This window comes from Mus pahari, chromosome 17, assembly GCF_900095145.1.
Source record: "Mus pahari chromosome 17, PAHARI_EIJ_v1.1, whole genome shotgun sequence".
NCBI classification, from domain to species: domain Eukaryota; kingdom Metazoa; phylum Chordata; class Mammalia; order Rodentia; family Muridae; genus Mus; species Mus pahari.
This window is the reverse complement of record NC_034606.1, coordinates 36,715,142-36,735,892: the sequence shown is the minus strand read 5'-3', so window position 1 is coordinate 36,735,892 and position 20,751 is coordinate 36,715,142. Positions and strand designations below refer to the sequence as shown.

The 20,751-nt window shown below is 40.7% G+C and overlaps 1 protein-coding gene across 2 annotated transcripts in view; it reads left to right on the top strand.

The window, feature by feature from the left end:
- The window catches only part of Fam135b (family with sequence similarity 135 member B), a 267,506-nt gene that overhangs the window by 144,089 nt on the left and 102,666 nt on the right, over window positions 1–20,751 (top strand). For both annotated transcript variants that reach the window (XM_021216986.2, XM_029531127.1), the window contains one exon: window positions 4,490–4,569. In XM_021216986.2, the coding sequence (XP_021072645.1) occupies window positions 4,490–4,569 (80 nt within the window). The remainder of the gene's footprint in view (window positions 1–4,489; window positions 4,570–20,751) is intronic.

Sequence of the window (20,751 nt, the reverse complement as noted above, 5' to 3'; positions counted from 1 at the left end):
AAAAAAAAAAAAAAAAAATAAATAAATAAATAAATAAATAAATGTGTGAGGTAACTTGAAAACAGGAAATCTCACATCTGTACCTATCAAACCTATTTTAACCCTTTAATGTGTGTGAGAGTTTATGTCTATTTTAGTTTTCTTTTTTTTTAATCTCAATGAAAAGGGCTATTGCATTCTTTCCTGGATGGCTTTGAATCTATATGCTGTTTTGACTAAGACTGAACAGAAATCAAGTCATATTTCTAGGTCTTTATTCTCTATCCAATGGATTTGCTTCCTGTGGTGAAATGTTGGTTTATATATTTGATTTCTGACCTTTTTGTTTTTGTTTATTTAGTTGTTCATTTCCAAGAGTACTTTAGCCTAGGTAATAAACCTTTGTCAGGCAGTCAAGGTGAAGTTTTGTTGTAGCTGCCTTCTATAAATTTATGACAAAGTAGCAAATAATGAGTAATCCTTCCAAGGGGAAATGATTCTCATGAATCTCTCCTTACATTTCCTTCAACAGTTCAATACCTAATCCTGGGCTAGGGAGATGGCTCGGTCAAGAAAATGCTTGCCTTGCAAGGACCCAAATTTGATCTCGAGAACTCATGCTAAAACCTCACCCCAGAACTGGGGAGGTAGCAACAGGAGTTCCTGGGCTGTTCATATACCTCCTTTTAATAATATTAAGGATATGCATTTGGGGTACTTATAAGCCACATAGCACCACCCTGGCATGGGCATGTTTAATAGCAAAGAAATCAACCAAAAGCACAATACTACCAAATGCAAGTGTGTCTGCAGGATCATGTCCCCAGTCTTCACTGCAGTTCGAATATTAGATGGGTCTATTGATGGCAGCCAGATCCATATTTGTGAATTAGCACAGTGAAGATGGGAGCTTTGAATCTGAGGTTAACAAATGTTAACAAATAAGGGAGCCTACAAGAATGGTATTCACAAATAACAAATGCAATTTACATGAGATTTGCAGATGTATTCTCCTGAGGCTTCAACTGTGATTCTCAACTGCATCTGCCATGGCACAAAAGGGTTTCATTTTAATGAAATCAGATTCACCCTTGTTTGCTTTTATAAGCCATGCTTTGGATTCAGAGTCTAAGAACTCTACTTAGTACTGTGTTTAGAATGCACTTAAAATATTTTCTTTTTCTAAGTGCGTTAAAGACCTGTATATTATTTTTAATTAAAACCAGTTTTTTCCCCCATAGGACATATTCTAATAATGGTTTTCTTTTTCTCCAGTCTTCCCAATTCCTTCTTCACATCCTTTCCATCCAGATCCATCCTGTTTAATCTCTCAGTAGAAAATAAACAGACTTCAAAAGAATAATAATAAAATATAATAGAATAAAATGAAACAAAAAATAAGAATAGGTCAAAACAAACAGAATGAAAATATATATCCTGTAGAGTAATAAATAAGTAGGTTAATAAATAAGTAAATGGAAAATTAATATTAAAATTAAAAACAAAGCCCTGACAGGACACTACTAGACATGGAACCTCCAAACTGCCATTAAGTTCATTCTCTGTTGGCCAACTATTGCTGGGTACTCACATTACTCTTTAGAGTAGCTTGATTCCCCCAGTAAGATGACCTTGGATAAAATAACTTTTTCGTTTACAGGTGTTTAACAAAATGGCTTCTGGATTAGGAATGGGAGCATGTGTCCACGTCTCCTTTTAGCTCTAGGGTCCCACCTGGTGCAGACCTATAGAGGCACTACACATGCCCCTGGTGTTGTGCACACTGCCTTTGAGTTCATGTGTATAGTGATCCTGCTGTATTTAGGTTTTGGTTCCTTGGTGTTCTTCGTTTCTTCTTGCCTTTACAATGTTTTGCCTCCTGCTCTTCTTCTTTAGATTTCCCTGAGCAGTGAGGGCAGGGTTTAATGAAGACATCAATTTAGGGCCAAGTGTTTCAAAATCCATCACTCTATGAATATTGTCTTGCTGTGGCTCTCTGCATTTGTTTCCATCTGCTGCAGGAGGAGGCTTCTCTAATGATGGTTGAGCAAGGTACTCATCTATGAGCATAACAGAATGCCATTAGGATTCATTTTATTGCCCCATTCTCTTTGTATAGCAATAGTATATGTTTTCCCCTTTGTCCCTAGGCTATCTAATCTCATGTTCTTGCTCACTCATGCAGTATCTTGTAGGGGTACCATCTCAGGGACTAGGTCTTATATCAAATCAGATATTGGTTGGTTGCTTCTACAGGGTTTGTGTCACCATTGCACTAGAATATCTTGCACTAGAATATCGTTGTAGAGAGAAGAGTTTGTAGCTGGGTTGGTGTTTTCATTTCTCCTTTGGTAGTATGCAGTACACTTTCCAGTCCCAAGATCAGTACTAGGGGAAAAAGCTCTAGATAGGTACCAGCTAGACTTCTCCATGTTAAAATGAGTTGTGTAGATGTTGTCTTCATAGGTTTATATTTTTCATTTAAGTGAAAGACCAGCTTGGAGACAGATTTTATGTGAGGTGGGAGATTTAATTTGAGGTTTGTTTGTAATTATTGTTTTGCCTGCAGGTGTTCAATGGCTTCAAGAAAACATGTTGTAAAAATGCTTTTTTCCCTGTAGTGCACAGATTGTGTGAGTGTGTGTGTGTGTGTGTGTGTGTGTGTGTGTGTGTGTGTGTGTGTAAAATAATTGTGAAGGAGCTGAGGGGCACGGGAAGAGTTGGAGGGGGGATAAGTGATACAAATACATTATCCATGCATGAACGTCTCAAAAACAAACAAACAAAAAGCCCAAATGTTGCTGATGCATTTATATTCCTATTGGTGTGGGCTGGAAGGTGAAATTCTAGATTCCCTCTATGGTCCCCTCTAAAACCAGGGTCACTACCATCTGCCAAGGATATAAGTCTGGATCCCAGTGGAGATGGAATTCTGCTCTCAGCTAAGGATCAAGGTGGAGCTTTGTTACAACCTGGAACCTCTACTGTCTATTGTGGGTGGAGGTGCTGCTGTTTTTCAGAAAAATCTAAGGATTTTCTGTTTTGTTATGTTCTTCTTGTTTGGTGTGTGTGTGTGTGTGTGTGTGTGTGTGTGTGTGTGTGTGTTTGGTGTATGTGTGCCTAGTCATTATTGTTTCTGACTTGATGGATAAGAAACCTCCCAATACCCAGTTTAGGATACAAGAGGCGAAAGTGGAAGGCTGGAAAGTTACCACCAGGACTTTATTTCTCCTAGAGTGACTAGCTTGTGTGTCTCCTCATCTTTGTTTCTTTGTGTTTCTTTTATGCCCTTGGAGTTTCCCTTGTGTTTGAGGAAAAGAATAGGAAAACATAAACATGGAATAGTCCATGCATTAGAGGCAAAACTCATGCCAGGTAGTGACCTTTTTTTTTTCATTTGTTATATTTCCCCCTCATGTAGGGGACTTCTCTGATACTTTAAATCTCATTTTACAGATTAAGAATAGGTTGACAAAATGACACCATAGATTAAAAGTCACTCAGCTCACACATGTCAGAGACATTTCATAAAGTACACGATAGCGTCAGCGTTGGCCAGCTCAAAACTATCACCCAGACTCTAGTCATTTGGCAATGGACCACATGTCCTCTGTTCATTGTGTCTACATCAAAGTCACACCTAAAGCCTTGACCAGCAATGTTTTTGTCGTTATTCATGATGCCCCCGGACATAGTAGTACAAGACTCCTGAGCACGGTGAGCCACGGGGCGCTGACGTGGTTCAGTTCATGGTCCATTTACTTACGGTTCACCTTGTCTGATTTACATTTCACTTCACTGTGGGTTTGAGATGTGTGAGAGGAGAGAACGAGCATGACAGAATTGGTTCCGAAGTGCTTACAAGTGCAAAGATCATTAATAGCAAAGCACCAAGTGGGGCACAGGAAAGGTTACCAAGAGCCTGCAGAGGAGTACAAAATGTGGATGTAATGGAACAAAAAAATATGGTAAGACAAGAAAATGACTATATTGGAAAAAGTGGTTAGCAATACACACAAAATGACAGCCCGTCTTCTACATGCCTCAAGGAGGTGTGGGGAAGAGTTGTGCACACTCACAAGCACACATGTGCACTTTACAAGTCAGTAAGTCAGATCATATATGGATTTTCATCCTTACATTGTGCTATCTTTCTGTGATAGTTGATTTTTTTCTAGACTAAAAAAAACAAACACAACAACAACAACAACAACAACATATCTATATAGTGATTGTCATGTGACCCATTTGTCTTTTTCTATATTGACATCAACTCAAACCTTGCTCAGTCTTATGTGATTTGAAGTGATGCAGTTTCCTGCCTCCCTCTCCATCCTGTCTCTTCTCCTTCAACTGCTCCAATAAAATGTAATCTCTCTCTCTCTTTTTTTCCTCCATCTTGGACCTTCAGTGGTTTCCTATGGCTTTCTGTAATTAAGTCTAGATAGGTAGTTTTAGAGCCATGTTAAGTTGTCATATCATCATGGCCTGGTCTCTATTCTCTTTGTAGGTATTACCAGATCCGAGTGACCTTGAAAGTGTCCTCAAGGATCCCCCACAGGCTGAGTGCTTCCATCGTTGGGCAGTCAGGTGAGTGTAAAGCAAGGCTCCTGCCTCAGAGGTAAACCATCATGTGTCCTTGTGCGGTATGGTCTGGCAGAACATAGGACAATGATCACTGTCAACCATTGGACCAGTGAGTTCTGCAAAGGCAGACCAACTATTGGAAGTGGCTCTGTGTGAACAGCACTGTTAAGGACTCTTGGCTAAAGAAAAATATCATTCCCAGGAGTGTCTGGTAGCTGGCAGAAACTGTCCGCAGCAGGTTGGCTAAAGTCATAGCCGGGATGAAATTGATGAGAAGTGTGATCTAGCAGATAGTTAAGGGGTAGCCTGTTGCTATGGGGTCAGGGGACTAAGTAAGTGAGTAGTTGTGCTGGAACTTCCTAGGTACAAGAGTGGGTCTGAATGTCATCACTCTGTAAAGGAAGCTGGCCCCTCAGAGTCTGTACAACACCTATCCAGATACCAAATTCCCAGCACAAAGGGGATTTATTATCCCTGAGAGGCAAGCTTGGGTTGGGAGGCAGCTTTTGGATTAGGCAGAAGTAGCAGAGGGTGTTTATTTTTTTTGGGGGGGGGGGTTGTTTTGTTTTGTTTTGCAGGAGTGGGTTTTTAATGAGAAAGGGGGGGGGGGAAGTCTGTGCTAGAGTGAATTGTTAAGTCTTGAATAGATACAAAGGTTAACCAGTGTAGCCAAATAATGAAGTTTGATTGTTGGACCTTGGTGTTCTGTCTTAGCAACGAGTAGGTAGCCAAATAAAGGAATGGACTCTAGGGGCCAGCTTTAGGAATATAATCTAATGATTTTTAGCAAGGGAGAGGAAAAGGGGAGAAAGGGCAAATACTGTCATTGCCACATTTGCCATGCTCAGGCCTGTTAGAGAACCTTCGCACCCAGTGTAAAAAGGCTATCCACAAAGCCCAGGTCCTAATTGTCATGCTAAATGGAAACCCTGAGGCTTTAAGGAGTCAGTCTGTTAGGGCGGAGTGGGAAACACAGTATCCTCTGAACAAGAAAACCATGTAAACAGCCCAGCTAGCTGTAGTATAGGGTAATTCAGAAGCAAATCTGGCAGAACCACAGAGTCTAGCAAGTCTTCCAGGAAGTGATTCTGCCTTCAGGGCAGAGGAAGGGAAAGGAAGCGCAAGAAAGGAAAACTGCAAAGTACCCATTCACCATGAGAAGTAAGAGTGACCCTGAATGTCAGAAATGAGATGGGGTAAGTGCCTGTCACAGCCCCACTTCCTGCAACCCATTTGGAATGGACGACAGCCTCAGGGTGAGTCAAAGCATATGCAGTGGAGATCCCACAAGTGAGATGCATAGACATTGTGTGAAAGGTTGTGATTATTCCTCTAACTCAGGGCCTGTAGGGAGACTCAGCTCGCCACCTGCCTCATTCTCAAGTCTGAGCTGAGCAGGTATTAGTTTATCAGTTAAGTCACCATGTTCCCAAGATATTGATCTTGTCCATTCCCCTATGTTGGGAGCAAATCGTGCATTTTAGATAAGGAAAGGAGGTTTCCTACTTCTGTCTATACCCCCTTCAGTAGAGACTCAGTGTGATTTAGGAGTCATTTCCATCTTTCCCATCCTGTACTGTGTCTTCCTTCCCTGCTTTAGTCCACAGCTTCTACTAAGATAGCAGTATACTTGGGTCCTGCTTTGGAGAACTGACTATATGAACTGAGGTAAATGATCAGCATGTTGACTTTATTTCTTCACTTGAAATATGAAGACAGAAATTCACCTCCACGGCGTCTTTCTCTGTTTACAGAGATGATAAACGACAAATATGTTTTGTAGAGATGACAAATACGAGTGTGTTGTGATGGGAAGGGCCATAAAGTAAGGGTCCATGGGTCTGCTCCGTGAGAGGTCATGAGTCAGAGTTATGAGCCAAGGTCTTGCTCTTAAAATCAAAGCAAAATTCCGGGAGAGAGGTGGGAGAGTCAGCTGATTGATGAGAGCCATCTGTAGGCCACTGCGGACTTGGTCTCTTTCCTCTCTGATGTTCTTCGCTGCGTGAACTCAGCTCCTTTCATTGATGTACCTTCTCTGGAATAGGCAGTCCTGCCTGTGAGAGCCAGAGGCTGGGTATATAGCAGCTTTTGGAGCCCATAGAGAAGGAAGCAATTGAGATTGTGCTGCAAAGACAAAGGAAACCAGTAAGATATGCAAATTTGAGGTTAAAGCTCTTTTCCTTCCTGGTCTAGTTTGACAGAATAATGACTATGATGCAGTTCTCATGCCCTTGAGCTCTGTACTCAAATGCTATGTAGACCAGAATGCCAAACATGCTAGCAGGAACTTATAATCAGATGGTTTCACAGGCAAGAGATACAGTGCAGATTTATTTCTTCTTCAAGGAGAATTTTCTAATTATAACAGATTTTTTTTTCTGTGTGACTACATTGCATACGATTCCAAAACTTGGTGCTAAAAACAATGGCCTATTCTGCTTGATTTTTTTTTTTTTCAAGTGAGCTGAGCATGCCACCCTCAGTGATGGACTAGTGTTACCTGAGGCCTTAGCTAGAATGGAGCATTCAAGACTTCTTCAGCCACAGTTCTGATCCCTCGGTGCACTGCTTAAAGGATAGTAAAGTTCTGTATCTAGCTGGAGTACCAAACTATTTTTACATAGTAGTTCTATTGCCCTGAGATAAAAATGAAGAGGAGTCTACATTGCTTCCTTGCTTGTGTGGAACTGGTAAAGAGTTTTTCTCCTGTATCCCATTGGTCAGTGTAGGACAAGGCTGTCCGTTTTTACCTGAAAGGAAATACACCCCATTTCTTCCTTTAATGCAACCCCTTCTGTCTTGAGTTGGGAGGACATTACTAGGCGTGTTTACAGACAATCATTCAAACATACTCCCTATCATTTATAAGTATTTTTGCATAGAAAATAATAAATGTGGATGTTTTGGAAGCAAAGTTTGAGGGAACTAAAAAAAAAAAAAATCTAGGAATTTCAAAGTGGGGCCAATGATATCTTCAACACTCTGTTAATGAATTTTCAATGTAGTATATTCAATTTGTTTTCTTTCTTCGTTTGTTTGTTTCAATTGTCTTTAATGTGGTCATAAACAGAGCTCACTGAGTCTAGGGAAACAGGATTCAGTGGAGGAGAGTGTCATGGGCACGGAGATGCTCATATTCCAATCCTTCCTCCCCACCTCCAAGCCATATGAAGTCAGAAATTATTTAATCAATTTCATTTCTAGGTCCCTATCTATAAGTTGGGCTCAGTGGGTGGTACTTAACTCCCAGGTTTGTGGTATTGACCAAAAAAGTTAAAACAAAAAACTAGCTGGGTTCAGAGAATGCTTAGAATAATTAACTGTTCACTAGGCTAAGTACGGCTATGATACACAATGTAGGTATATATTTAACAATATTTTGCGTTGTGCAGAATCTTGGTCTCATCCCTGTGGATATATGTGTTCTCATCAGGTAGTGTCACAGCTCATGACGTAAAAGTCATGATAGTGATGCAATAGGGTGATAGCTTGCAGATGCCTGATGTAGCAAATAATTAAGCAGGAACAGAGCAGCTTGGTGGAGGACGAGACTCACAGTGGGGCCCAGAAGGCCAAGAACCTAGCCAAAGATGAGGGTATGGATGGATGATCAGGCAGAGGCTACGGTATGAACCCAACCACTGGAAGCTGGATTCATCTTTGTTAAAATTCCACTCACCACTCACCTAGAGTCTCCATGTTTGCACAGATTACATATAGTATATTCTTGAGAACTGAGACAGTCAAAATGAAAAGGCAGACCTGCTGGATTTATGCCATATGATGGAGGGAAGTTTTCTCTGAAAAGCAGAGAGAAATGAGGTGAAATGCCTTGACCACATGAGCCCAATGCTGTTCAAATATACAATGTTTTCAGCAATTCAACAATGGGTATGCTTTCTCTCTACCTCCAGTATGCTGGCTTTGTAGTATCATGCAGAAGCATATTCCCGTGGTTCAGATGGCTTCAATGCAGGTTCTGTAGGTACAGAACAATGTCACATCGAGTTTTGCCAGAGAGATTTTTTTCATGGTTAGATCCTGTATTGCATGAGTGTAACCTGTGTGTCCCCTTGCTACCTGTCATAATAGTTTTTAAAAAATAATTTGAGGGACTGTTTCTCTAGAAACTGATGATTTATTCTCACGTGGATTAGTTGAACATCTTGAGTGGATTGTGACAAGCTATGAGCTTTCTCTGGTTAAGAACAATCCTTCCCTTAGGCGTTTTAATAGATCCCAGTGTCAGAGGGAACAGGTAATTTATTAGGTACTTTATAACCATATTAGACATGCTCACAGGCATGAGTGTAGGCTACAAAGTGTGACACTTCTGTGTGAATGGAGGGACACCTGGAAGTTTGGCCCTAACATTAAGGTCTCCGTTATCACCAGAATGGGATCAGAATAGGACCAGAGCAAGTGATTGTCTTGGGCATGCCTTTGCTGTTCAAAATCCTACAAGAGAATAAAGACTGGTCATGTTATATTTCTGTTCTAATTTTGATGTAGTTAAAACTGGGAAATGATGAGATGAAGGGACATGGTTATTTGAGAAGCAGGGCATATTTTCATCAGAACCTGGATTCATCTGTGTTAAAATTCCATTCACCCAACTCAAAATCTTCAACCTCCAAGTCAGGTAACTGAGGATTCACAAGCTTGATGTGGGGGCTGCTGTACCATGATTGATATCTGATGTAAAAGGGCCAGGCATATTTTAGTCTATTATCAATCAGTGAAGCACTTTAACATGTGTTTAATGAAAACTCATAAATAAAGCCAACACAAGTATTCCCAAGGCAGAGCTGAATCAGGTGTGAGACAGTAAGAACTGCACTGTAGGTGAAGAGAGGCAAAGGTTTGGCAGGGGTATTTGTGACGTGGACATCTCTTCTGGCAGTTGTGTTGCCATGAATTCCTTAAGATGTTTAACCATCCATTTGACATGCTGTGCAATTTTGTCCCATCCCTTCCATAACAAGGCTTAATTAATAGCAGGGTATGCCTTGGCTATGGCTAGCTGGCTAGGCAGAAAGACAGAAAGGGGACACCCTGGAAGTCATTCTTTTTTCTCATGCAATAGGGATGCTTGGAATTCTCATTGTTTTTCTCACTACTCTAAAGGAATACTAAAATTTCTATTCTTAGTAGGTAAGACATGGCACACACATACTTATTGTACTCAATTGATTTTAGGTTGTATTTGTATGCATATAAGTGCCTATTGTATTAGTCATGGTGTTTAGAGGAATAGAGCAGTAGAATAAATATGTATTGCAAAGGAGATTTACCAAATTGGTTTACATGATGCATGCTGGGTAGTTCCACAATGGCTGCCTGTATACCAGAAAGCCCGAGAACTTGGTAGCTGCCAGGTCCTCAAGTCTGGATGATGCATCAACAATCTCAGTATGTACGGCACTAAAGGCCAGGAGGATCTCTGGAGAGCCACGAGTCTTGAGTCCACTTTGTTAGGCTAAAACAACTGGTATCCAGTGGCAGTGGCAGCTGGCAATAGTGGGGACAGCCACAGCCACGTAGTGAATATAGTCACCATCAGGGAACAAAGGCTCTTAGCAAAAGCAACAGGTTTTCCTCTCAGGACTGTTTACATCTGTTCTGATACCAAGATTGATCTTCCCCGTCTCAGCTAATCCTTCCTGGAAATGCCTCACAGCTCCACCCAGGGGCACTTTGATCCCATATCCAATTAAAAAGACAACCAGAGTTAAACACCACATCTATACATAAAAAGGTACACCCTTGGGAGTGCATGGGTTTGTGTGTGTAGGAAGGGCTAATCATACCTCATTTGTCTAAAAATGCTATCTGAATCTACAAGGCCAAAACATTTTTTTTTTTTTTCTGCTTCCAATGAACTGTTCAGATTTCTCTTAGGAACCAGGAATCCTAAACAATAAGGAGAAGCCCAAATGGAAATTAATTGAAATGTGATAATTAAGGTATTCCAGCAAGGAAGCCTAGATATAAGGCACTTCAAAAATCTAATTATGTGACTTCAAAGCATCTCGCTTCCTCTTCTTCTGAGTTCAGGGCTTCAGTGAGCATGCCCACGACAATGGAAAGACATTAAAAATGCTTAACCTTGGATATTTACCTCCATAAAAAGGTTATGTCTAATAAAGTCTGTCATTTCTTCCTCCTCCTGAGATAGTAAAGAAAAGCAAAAAGCTGATCAAGTAGGGCAGACATGGTAGGGAGGTGCCCATCAAAGTGTACTGAGGCTATAGGAAATGATTAGGTTAAGAACAGGCATCTGCTTGTGTCTGCTCATCAAAGCAAAGGAAAAGATAGCAGAGTAAATTGTGGAAATGTACAAAATTCACAGTGATTAGTTTTCGTAATGTTTTGAGAGGTAATTTCCATTTCCACTAAGGGGAAGCACTTAAGAGCTTCACTGTGTAGGGGCGGGGAGAGACATTTATTTCTCAAATGAATCAATCTAATTTCTTTTCATGGTCCATTAAAGTGCACCTAAATATCAAATATGCCTGTTTTCAGGGAGAATGCTAAGCAGGTAAAACACTCATCTCTTAGGCTCTGATCCAGCTAAGGTCTGAGGACAGGCAGCTCAAGGTTGACAAAGTGGCTGCCTGCTTTAATCCTTGGAAATTCAAAGAGGCATTACAATCCATTACCATACAATCTACTCAGCTGCAGCCAAGCCAAACCAGCAGCTTGGGAATAACAGTGGCCAGAATTTCCTTCCCTCTGCCCCTAGTCACTGTGAAAGCCTGTTCTGCCAGCTGCTCAGGGACTCTGCTTTTGTGTCAAGTTAGGATCCCTTTGCCCCCGAGATGGCATCTTAAAGCTGCCTGGGTTCAGGACCTGCCTCAAGAATTTCATTACATCATTTGTCATGTCACCTGCTTTGATGGACAGCGGCCCCTGCTCCTGGTGCCCGGTCCATTCTGGATGCCTGTCTCTTCCTTTCCCAGTGTCCCATTTTGCTGCACTAGATAGGCAGAGATACTGCTGTGGTTCCCATGAGCAGATTGTACAAGGGTGATCATCCCTGTTAGCATAACTGGCCCTCACCTCAGTGTCCTTCATTCAGTTTGTAACAGCAGGCTTGATCCCTCCCACACGTGGCTTTTCCTACTTCTGCACCACATCTATCCTAACTGATGCTTGCTTTCCACAACTAGAAACCATGTCTTTACTATGGAGCACAATATGCAGGGCACAACGTTTGTTCTAAGAACGGCTCTTTCCAGGAAATTTGAATCTTACTCCCTTGCTTCCCCAATACAAGTTCTGCCCTGTGCCAGTAGTTATTAATGTAGAAGCTTGGAGGCTCAGCTCTGAAGATAGAAATGTGACATGAAGCACATGCTGGGAGCTTATGGGATATGCAAGTCCCGTTTTTCTTTCTTTCCACCCAGCTTCCCGCTGCCCCTGTAACCTCACCGAGGGTAAACCCTTAATAAATTACTGATATCCACAGCTTTGTCTACCCTTTTTCCAACAGGGTCTGGAAACTTCTAGGTACAGTGACCTGGGAGTTGCCAGATTTTGGTTAAACTGACTCTTTCTAACTCTGTGACATTCATATAGCTCTCTCTGTATACAATAATCATTAGGAAAGAGCCCACATAGCCAAAAATCAATTAAGGTGGTATACATAGTTGATAGATTTCTTGGGAGTCCAAATATTCACAAGAACATACTAAGATACCGTATCTGCATATCACCACCATACTTCATCAAACAGGGACAGTTTCTCTCCCTCCCTGCCACAGTTGTTAATTCTTTTAAGGTGCCTGCTAGATCTCAAATTTCTAGTTCCTCAAAATTGGATGTGTATGAGGCTCTGTTCATAGACAACACAGAGACACTTGGACATCTGCTGTGAATGGGAAGGAAAGTGGTGATCATTGTTACAGATGGGGTTCAGGAGGAGAGACCCAGGGTTCTAGGGGTCAAGGAAAGACCATCTGGGAAAGTTTCTGTGAGACATGCCTGGGTTTGTCCAGGGTTAGCAGTGCAACCTCCCTCTATTTGGAAAATGAGCAATGTCCCTCAATGTGTCTCCATGACATTAGACACCCCTGCTCTGTCCAGGTCCTAACAGTTGGAGTCTCTCCTAAGCCTCTAGGATAAGATCTAATCCTCTCCTGTGGCTTATCACCTTGACTTATAGAAGAAAAGCCTGCATAAACTACATTGCATTGAGCAAAGGGACCTAGAAAGACATTGAAGAAATTGGCACATGTGTCCAGAGAATGAAGCACAGGGCTTCAGGGAGCTTATTTCAGTGAGAGGTGAGAACAATCAAGGACAGTGTCTCCAGAAACAAGTACTTGGTTCTGTTCAACTTACCTAGTTACCAGGAACACTCTCTGTGAGTGTATAAGTACACACAGCATTGCTATCCTGAGCCTTTAATTAGCACTGACTACTGCTCTCTTTCAGAAATTTATTTTTTTTCATGGCTAGCAAGCAAGCAAGCAAGCAATCAAAGGGAAAAAAAATGTTCCAGGGATCAAACTATTAGTACAGATTGTTTATGTGTGTGCATTTGTATGCACGTGCATATATGTGTGAACATGTGTGTTTAAAGACCTTGGACCAGGCACTGAGTTCTTGAGCTCTCGAAATACACATTAGGTACCTTTGGCAGTGGGGGAAGTTTGGAGGATTCCACCAGGGTATTCTCTGCTAAACTAGATGGTGGTTAGTGGGATTGTGAGTCTGTCCAAGGTCTTTATAGATATAAATCTATGCTCAGTAACCAAGCACATAACATTATCCTTCTAGGGATTTCTGTTTCCTGAAAGATCAAGCAAAAAGGGCACCCTTGTTTTGTTTTTTAATAGAATACCTTTGATTCATTGTTTTACTTATGGGTACCTAGCACAAATTAGGACCGTATGACTTCAGGAAATCAAATGAAGCCAACTCTTTTATCATAGAGGCACAGCCATGTGAGGAAGATGCATTTTAAATGAGAGCAGGGTTGCCATAGAGAAATCAAATGGGAGACTAGAGTTCCCACCGTCTGGCTTTCATTCCAACAGTACGTACTCCTTCCTGTTGATGTCAGTCAAAGAAAGAATGTGGCTTATGTCAAAGCTCAGGAATGAAAACTAGGCAAACACAGCTCCTGCACTGTCTTATATCTACAGGACATTCTGAAATTTCTAGAATTCTGCTTTTTTGAGGGTAGGTTTCAGCTAGTTGGAAATATCTCAGAAGTGTAGTGAATAGCTGTTGCTTTTACATGGGATGCTCTTGAAGTAAGAGAACGCATTTGGCTTTCCTTTTTGTTGCTTTGGAAGAGTGCATTCACTTTTTTGAAGATTTTGCTTGTTTCAATGCAGGGCACATACATTCTTGAGGAAATTGAATCTTGGAGAAATTGAAATACAGAAATGAAATCTCCATTCCTAAACCACCCAGCCTGTGACACCAGCTCTTTTTTGATGTGGTCACATGTTCTTACTGCAGTGGAGGTCGATGAATTTGAAGCCACTGATTCTTGGTTATAGGTGAACGAAGTCTCACAACGGAAACCACACTGGCATTTGCATGGACAGTGTCAACTATATTGTCAATTATCTTGAACCCCTGCTAAATATATGATCCATTTTCTGCTTCTCTTCAATTCCTTCTTCTCCTCTGGCTCCCCACTATTCTTCTTTGCTTCTATTTCCTTTTTTTGTCTTCACTTGATCCTGTCCTCTCTTTCTTCCTGTTTTCCTCTCCTGTGCTTCCAACCCATTACGACAGTGACAGCTGCAGCGATTGCTTACACGGTGAACTCTCTCTCTCCCCCAGGGACTATTCTATGTTTGGTGCACTTATCATACAATGATTAGCAATAGGAATTTTTGTGAGAAATCAATTATTATGTGATTTTTGTCTTTCTGTACACATCAAAGCATCATGCCCTGTCATCCCAGGAGATAGTTATCACATATGAAATCTATCCTTGACTAGAAAGTGTCTTTAGATGATGTATGAAAGCATTTGGGGTAGGTACTATTGCTGTCTTCATTGTGAAGTGAAAATACTGATGTAATTTGGAGCCAAGATTCTAACCTAGGAATTCTAGATCCAACCAGAGCAGAACTGTTGCTTCTTGTCCACTCTAGAGCAGTTGGAGATGCTTTATTGGGATGCAGTGTGCTCTGCACCATCAGCTTTAACAATCACTTGGAGTCATGTCTAATTCCTCTTTATTGGGTTCATTTCTAGGTCAGAGCTTTTGAACTTGGATATCCTTTTACCTGAAACTTGACTCCCCTAACAACATTTGTTTATTTTCCCATCAATTAATACAGGTTTGGTTCAGATGTTCCTTTATGAGATAGGCATTCTTGCATGAACTTTTTAAAAACTGATTTCTGCTTAACTATTGTCACCCAATTCTTTATTCTGTTCTTCAAACCATTTTTTTTAACTTAATGTCTACCTTATCTTTTAAATTTAATAATAATGCTGCTTTCAGTAAATCATGACCATTTTCAATGTGAAGGAAGCATTTTTAGTATTTGTGCATTCTGCATAATGGGTCCAGAGAATAGGATGTTATGCCATTAGAAGTCATAAGACCAAGACTCTTATTAAGACAAGCAAACTTCCTGTAATGTAGACATCAACTCATGTTGCCACCTGAAGCTAAAGGATGCTAGCCCTGCCCAGTAGTCATATATAGAAATCACTTGGCTTTTGTTGACTTATTTTGGGGAACATAGAGTATTGTTTGGTGGTTGTCCATTAGTCATGGGCACAGTGTCCAAAGATGTTTTTACTGTGTGCACAAAACATCTTAACTTTGTGCTTGGTAGGCTGTTGAGTCATGCCGGCATCCAGGAAATGTTGAGTCTCTCCTATTGCTGATGTCATCAACTTACATAAATCTCCTGGTCTTACTGGTTGATTTGAACTTGAAGAGTAGGCTGAAGGATTTAGGTTCTTAAGCTACTGACAAAGGAGTGGGGCTGGGTAGAACACCCCTGTACTTCAACAAGCAGAATAGGTCAAGGTAACTCTGTGTTATTGTTATGGGCAAATCACTCCTCAGAAGATTGACTTACCTATACTTAGGAGTGAGTACAATCTGACTCAAGAGATTAGACAGCAAGTGGAACAGATACAATATGAATGCAGATGTGCCAAGCCTCTGATCTTGTTTGAATCACCCATCAGATATCTGCAGGTGCTAATTGACTTGATGTTTTTAGCAAAAGTCTTCCAAAGAGCCTGAGCAAATGCTGTCATAATGCATATGTCAGAATTGTTATCAAGGATGAAAGGACACTTACCATGTATGGCTTAGATTTGAAACCTTAACTAAAAGCAAGTAAAGCCATAACAGTATTCATTCTTGTCTCTCTTTATCACTTACATAGGCCCCTCAAAGCCCACTGAAGTTAGTCTGGTTTAGTAATGAGCAGCTGTAATCATTCTGTCCTTGTAGCCTGACCTGCTATTTTATGACAAATTTGGTGAGAGAATACAAGGATGGGTACATGCTTTAATGGGTAACAGAGTAAAGGCCCAATGACTATCGACCTTTTCTCCTACTGTAGTGATCTGTGTCAATGTAATAAGGACGGTCTCTGCATGTCTTGTTTAATCCTCATATTGCTCCTGGAGCAGTAAAAGGACCCACAGTACAGTACATGTGAGATGAAGGGGACAGCCAACTTGTGAATTTGCAGTCTGGTTACCTGACAAACCCCACACTACGAACCTGGACCTCACACTGAGCTTCTCACAGGGCCCCCTGTCCATATAGAGCAGAATTTCAGGTCTTATCAATGGGTCTTTTCTCCACTTTCTTGGATCACTTGCCTACCAGCATGCCTAAGGGGAAGGCTCTGGTGCAAGACTCTGCTTTCGTGTGCTCAGCTTACTAGACAACTAATATCTGCATTGCTTACAAGACTTCATACTGACCCAAGAAACTCCTTAATAGTTCGTGTATGAGCTTCCAGAGCAATGAACACACTGTAACATTATAATTTCACTTTTTAAAATGTGGAACCATGAAAGAACTAGGAGGTTCGTGCTATTATTTAAGTAAGGGTTTGTGCATGGATGATTTTTGTAAAGTACAGCTAGTGTCTATTTGAATTCAAGCCCTAATTGTCACTTGGCTACCAATTTGATGAACATTGGGTTTATTTCTTCTTCTAATCACTTTGTACTTTTAGGTCGTTCAGCTGCTCCTTGTATATATTGTAAAATGAAGATAAGAATAATTTTACTTTGTGTATGAATATTGTGCTTCCCCAACCACTTACTAAAGAGGCTGTCCTTTCTTCTTGCCTACTTTTCACATCTCTGTAGAAAGTCAACTGATTGAAAAGCACACAGATTTATTTCTGGCCTTCCAACTTTGTTCTATTATGTGCCATGTTATTTATATACCTAGAGCTTTGTGTATATTTTGAACTTACTCTAATGGCTCTAGTATTCTTTTACTAAAGATTTCCCTAGATATACATAATTACTTATAGTTGTTTATAAATTTTAAGACATTTAAGGTAAAAATGGAATTTGTAATTTGGATAAGCATTGCACTGTATCTTTGGATTTTTCTGTATAGTATTATATGTGTATTGTAATGATTGACAATTAATTCCTCCAACTCATGAACATGTAATATGTTTACTTTTATGTTTGTCATTTTAATACCTTTCTTCTGTCCTGGTTATACTGGATAGTCCTCTTGTAAAGATACAGGATCTTGGGTCAAGACCAACCCAATGACCTTATTTTATTCTACAATTTCTTTCTTTCTTTTGATTGGATATTTTCTTTATTTACATTTCAAATATTTTTCCCTTTCTAGGTTTCCCATTTGAAAATGTATTATGTAGAATATATTTGTACTTTATCTTTTAACTTTGTTTAGGTCATTTTTTTATCATATGCATTGTAAACTATGCAGTTAAATATGCTAGAGGTTTGCTCCCCAGGCTAAGGCTGGGTTTCATACCTTCATAATTAGAAGAACATGCAAACAGCATGATGCTTGAAACTCCGTGTTTCCTTTGATGGCTGGAGGAGATGAGATGGGGGGATGTTGGGAGCTGCTGATTTGTGCCTACACTTGTTTGGCTCAGTCACTGTGATGTTTCGAGCCACTTCCATGTGGCTGTTCCACTACAGCCTTGAAGGGCCCCCATGAGTCCCCATGTTTGTGTTGTCCCCTTGGCCATCACTCTAACAATTGATTCCTAGCTCAGCTTTCTTCTTCTGTTTCTCTTTGCACGTGGTTTTTGCAAGATAGTCTGGCTTCTGTCAAGTTCCAATTGAAACGATGCAGGAAAGTAGTCATTTTCCTTTCTAGACAGCAAACTTTCTCTGTCCTCAAGTTAGGTATGCTGTATTTCCTCTAAGTTTTAATTTTGTAACTCTTACAGCCTTACAACTGAGCAAATTCTCACTGTGTTCTTGGTAGAAAGTGTATATATTGAAGCCTATGCAATCTGAAGTTGCCAGGACTGAGTGCTTGGGATAATGCAGCACCCCTCCACACTTAGATTTCAGTGAATACTTGGAATCTGAGTAATTCAATATGCAACTGGGTGATAAGGATGATCTCCTGACCCCATTGAGTTGTCTCTCCCCTCTTGCCTAAGCCCTGTGGCAAACCTTAGCACATTTGTTCCACTATCTTTGGCTTTGGTTTGAAACAATTCAGCTTTGACGCTGTTAAAGTTTAGGGTGCAGTAAAAGCCACGAGCCCTGGAAATGAATGTTCTAGTTTATCTCCCTTGAAATCAATATCGTTTGCTTCAGCCTTCTGAGAGATTTGCCAACTGCTGACCCACACTTTCGGGGATTGGCGGTAATAGTACTAATAAATTTCTGTTGACTATACAGCTACATACACTAAGCAATAGACTAGGTATTTTGTAAATATTATTGTACAGATAACCAGCTTCATAACTGTTTTGAAGAAAAGACTCTGTTCTGATTTGTCCAAAGAAGACCTGGAATCTGGAATCTGAGATTTTTTTTTTTTCACATACGAAGCCTCTTGTACTATCATGTCAAATTTAAATTCCCTTGTGCTAAATCCACTGCATATGCAAGATTTAGAGAACATACAACAGGGACATTTTTTTTTCTTTTCTCAAAATTTGCATTCTGGTCAAAAGAGAAGTCAGTCAATACAAGCCAAGAGGTATTATACTTTATGGGCAAAAATTCAGAGCTTTTAGGGGTCAAGCACATGAACTTACAGACTCGTGACTGACCAGGAGGCTGAGGAATGCTATTAGAAACTGGGGAAATCAGGAAAGTTCAATGTCAAGGTTACAGAGTATCCCAAGGAAAACCTGGATAACCTTGCTGCTCAGTGTGGACTGGAAGATAACTTGGCTATTTGGAAAGCTGCAGGGCACTAACCACTTGGATAGAAAAGTATTTAGGCAATGAAGGGGACAGAAGTTAGATTTGGGGGTGCTGCAGAGTGTGTGGCACAATGAAGTAAAGGAAAGCCAGTCGAGGCATCCTTGTAGTTAACTATTATTTCCTAAAGGAGGAAGTGAGGAATAGGATGAACAACTTGGTTTTACTGTGTTTTATTTCTGATGAGAGACTATAGAGAGGGAGAGTACTTTTAAAAATCACTGAAAAAAAAAAAAAAAACCTAACCTAGGAGGGGCAAATTCATTTGTAAAATTGGACATGAAAAATAGCTAGGACATTTTAATCATTATGCATATACATTTTCTCATGCCCAGGGACAGGTATGATGAGCAACATGACTCAGGCAGGCATATGTGCGGATAATTATAAGATGCTGGGGACTATAAGAAAATATGTCAGCTCAGTAGTAGATAGGGCTAACCTCTGGAGTTGCACATGAATATTTGAGCCAAGTTCTTTAGTAACTCTGTATTGCCAGGACAGAACAACTAGCATAAGAGAGAAGATATTTATTTGTGTTTATAGGTGCAGTGCTTTGTGGAACAACTTGGAACATGGTAGTAGAGGATGTTGCCATCACAGCAGACCAGGAAACAGAGAATTGGTAACAAAAAAGAAACCAAGTATAAATCAATTCCCAGAATATATACCCAGCAACCTGCCTCCTCTAGATGGGTCCTACATCCTAAAGTATCAGGCAGCTGAGAACCAAGCTTTCAAACCATGAGCATGTGATGAACTATATTAGCAAGAGTAGGCAGTACCCTGATTCTTGCCCTCAATAACTTATAAAGGGCCAACAGGGGCAGTGGCCATTGTGCCTAATAAAACCATTAATTTTCTTCCTGTCATTGAAAGTTCAGTATGTGGCAGGAACACATTTACGTGGGGGGCTGCTTTGTTTTGGCTCATGGTTTCAGAGGGTTTTAGTCCACACATTGGAGAAGCATGTCTAGAAGCTTAGTTCTTCATAGCCTTGAAGTAGGTCAGAGAAATGGGAAGATGCCAAACTCTTCATTGATCACTCAAATTTCTGCCATTGAAGTGGGAGCCCAGTGAGTGGACACTGTCAAACATTCAGCTGTTCCCAAAGACTTGTGACTGCTTCTCCGAGCTAAGGTAGGAAGTGTGGGTGTTGAAAACAAGAAGGGTTCCAGAGTGGACATCATGAGCAGTAGAAACTCTTTTATTCTGTGCCCATTCGTCTAATGGAAAAATAATGATTTGGTCAGCCAATGATAGGGCTGAGTAATGTGACCTCAGAATCTGGACCACTTTGTTCCTTACATACTGTGTCAGGTCCCTAAGACATCTAAGCTAACAAGAAAGGCTGAGGGCATCAAAAGCTCAGAAAAGTCTAGCCCTAGAGTCTACATTCAGAGCAGCACCATAACAAAACTGTCATTTAGCACCCCATGTAATTAGTGAGAATAAATGCTGGTGGCCCCTCCACTGTCCTGAAGGTCAAGTAGCTAAGGACACCTTGTAATTTAGAAGAACATGAAAAGTTAAGATGAAGCCATACTTGCAGGCATGGAACAATGAGGCTAAATGACCTTGATCTGGGAATACCTTTGTGTTTTGTTTTTGTTTTTGTTTTATTAGATATTTTCTTTATTTACATTTCAATGCTATCCTGAAAGTTCCCTATATCCTCCCCACCCCGCCTTGCTCCCCTACCCACCCACCCCCACTTCTTGACCCTGGCATTCCCTTGTACTGGGGCATATAAAGTTTGCAAGACCAAGTAAGGGGCCTCTCTTCCCA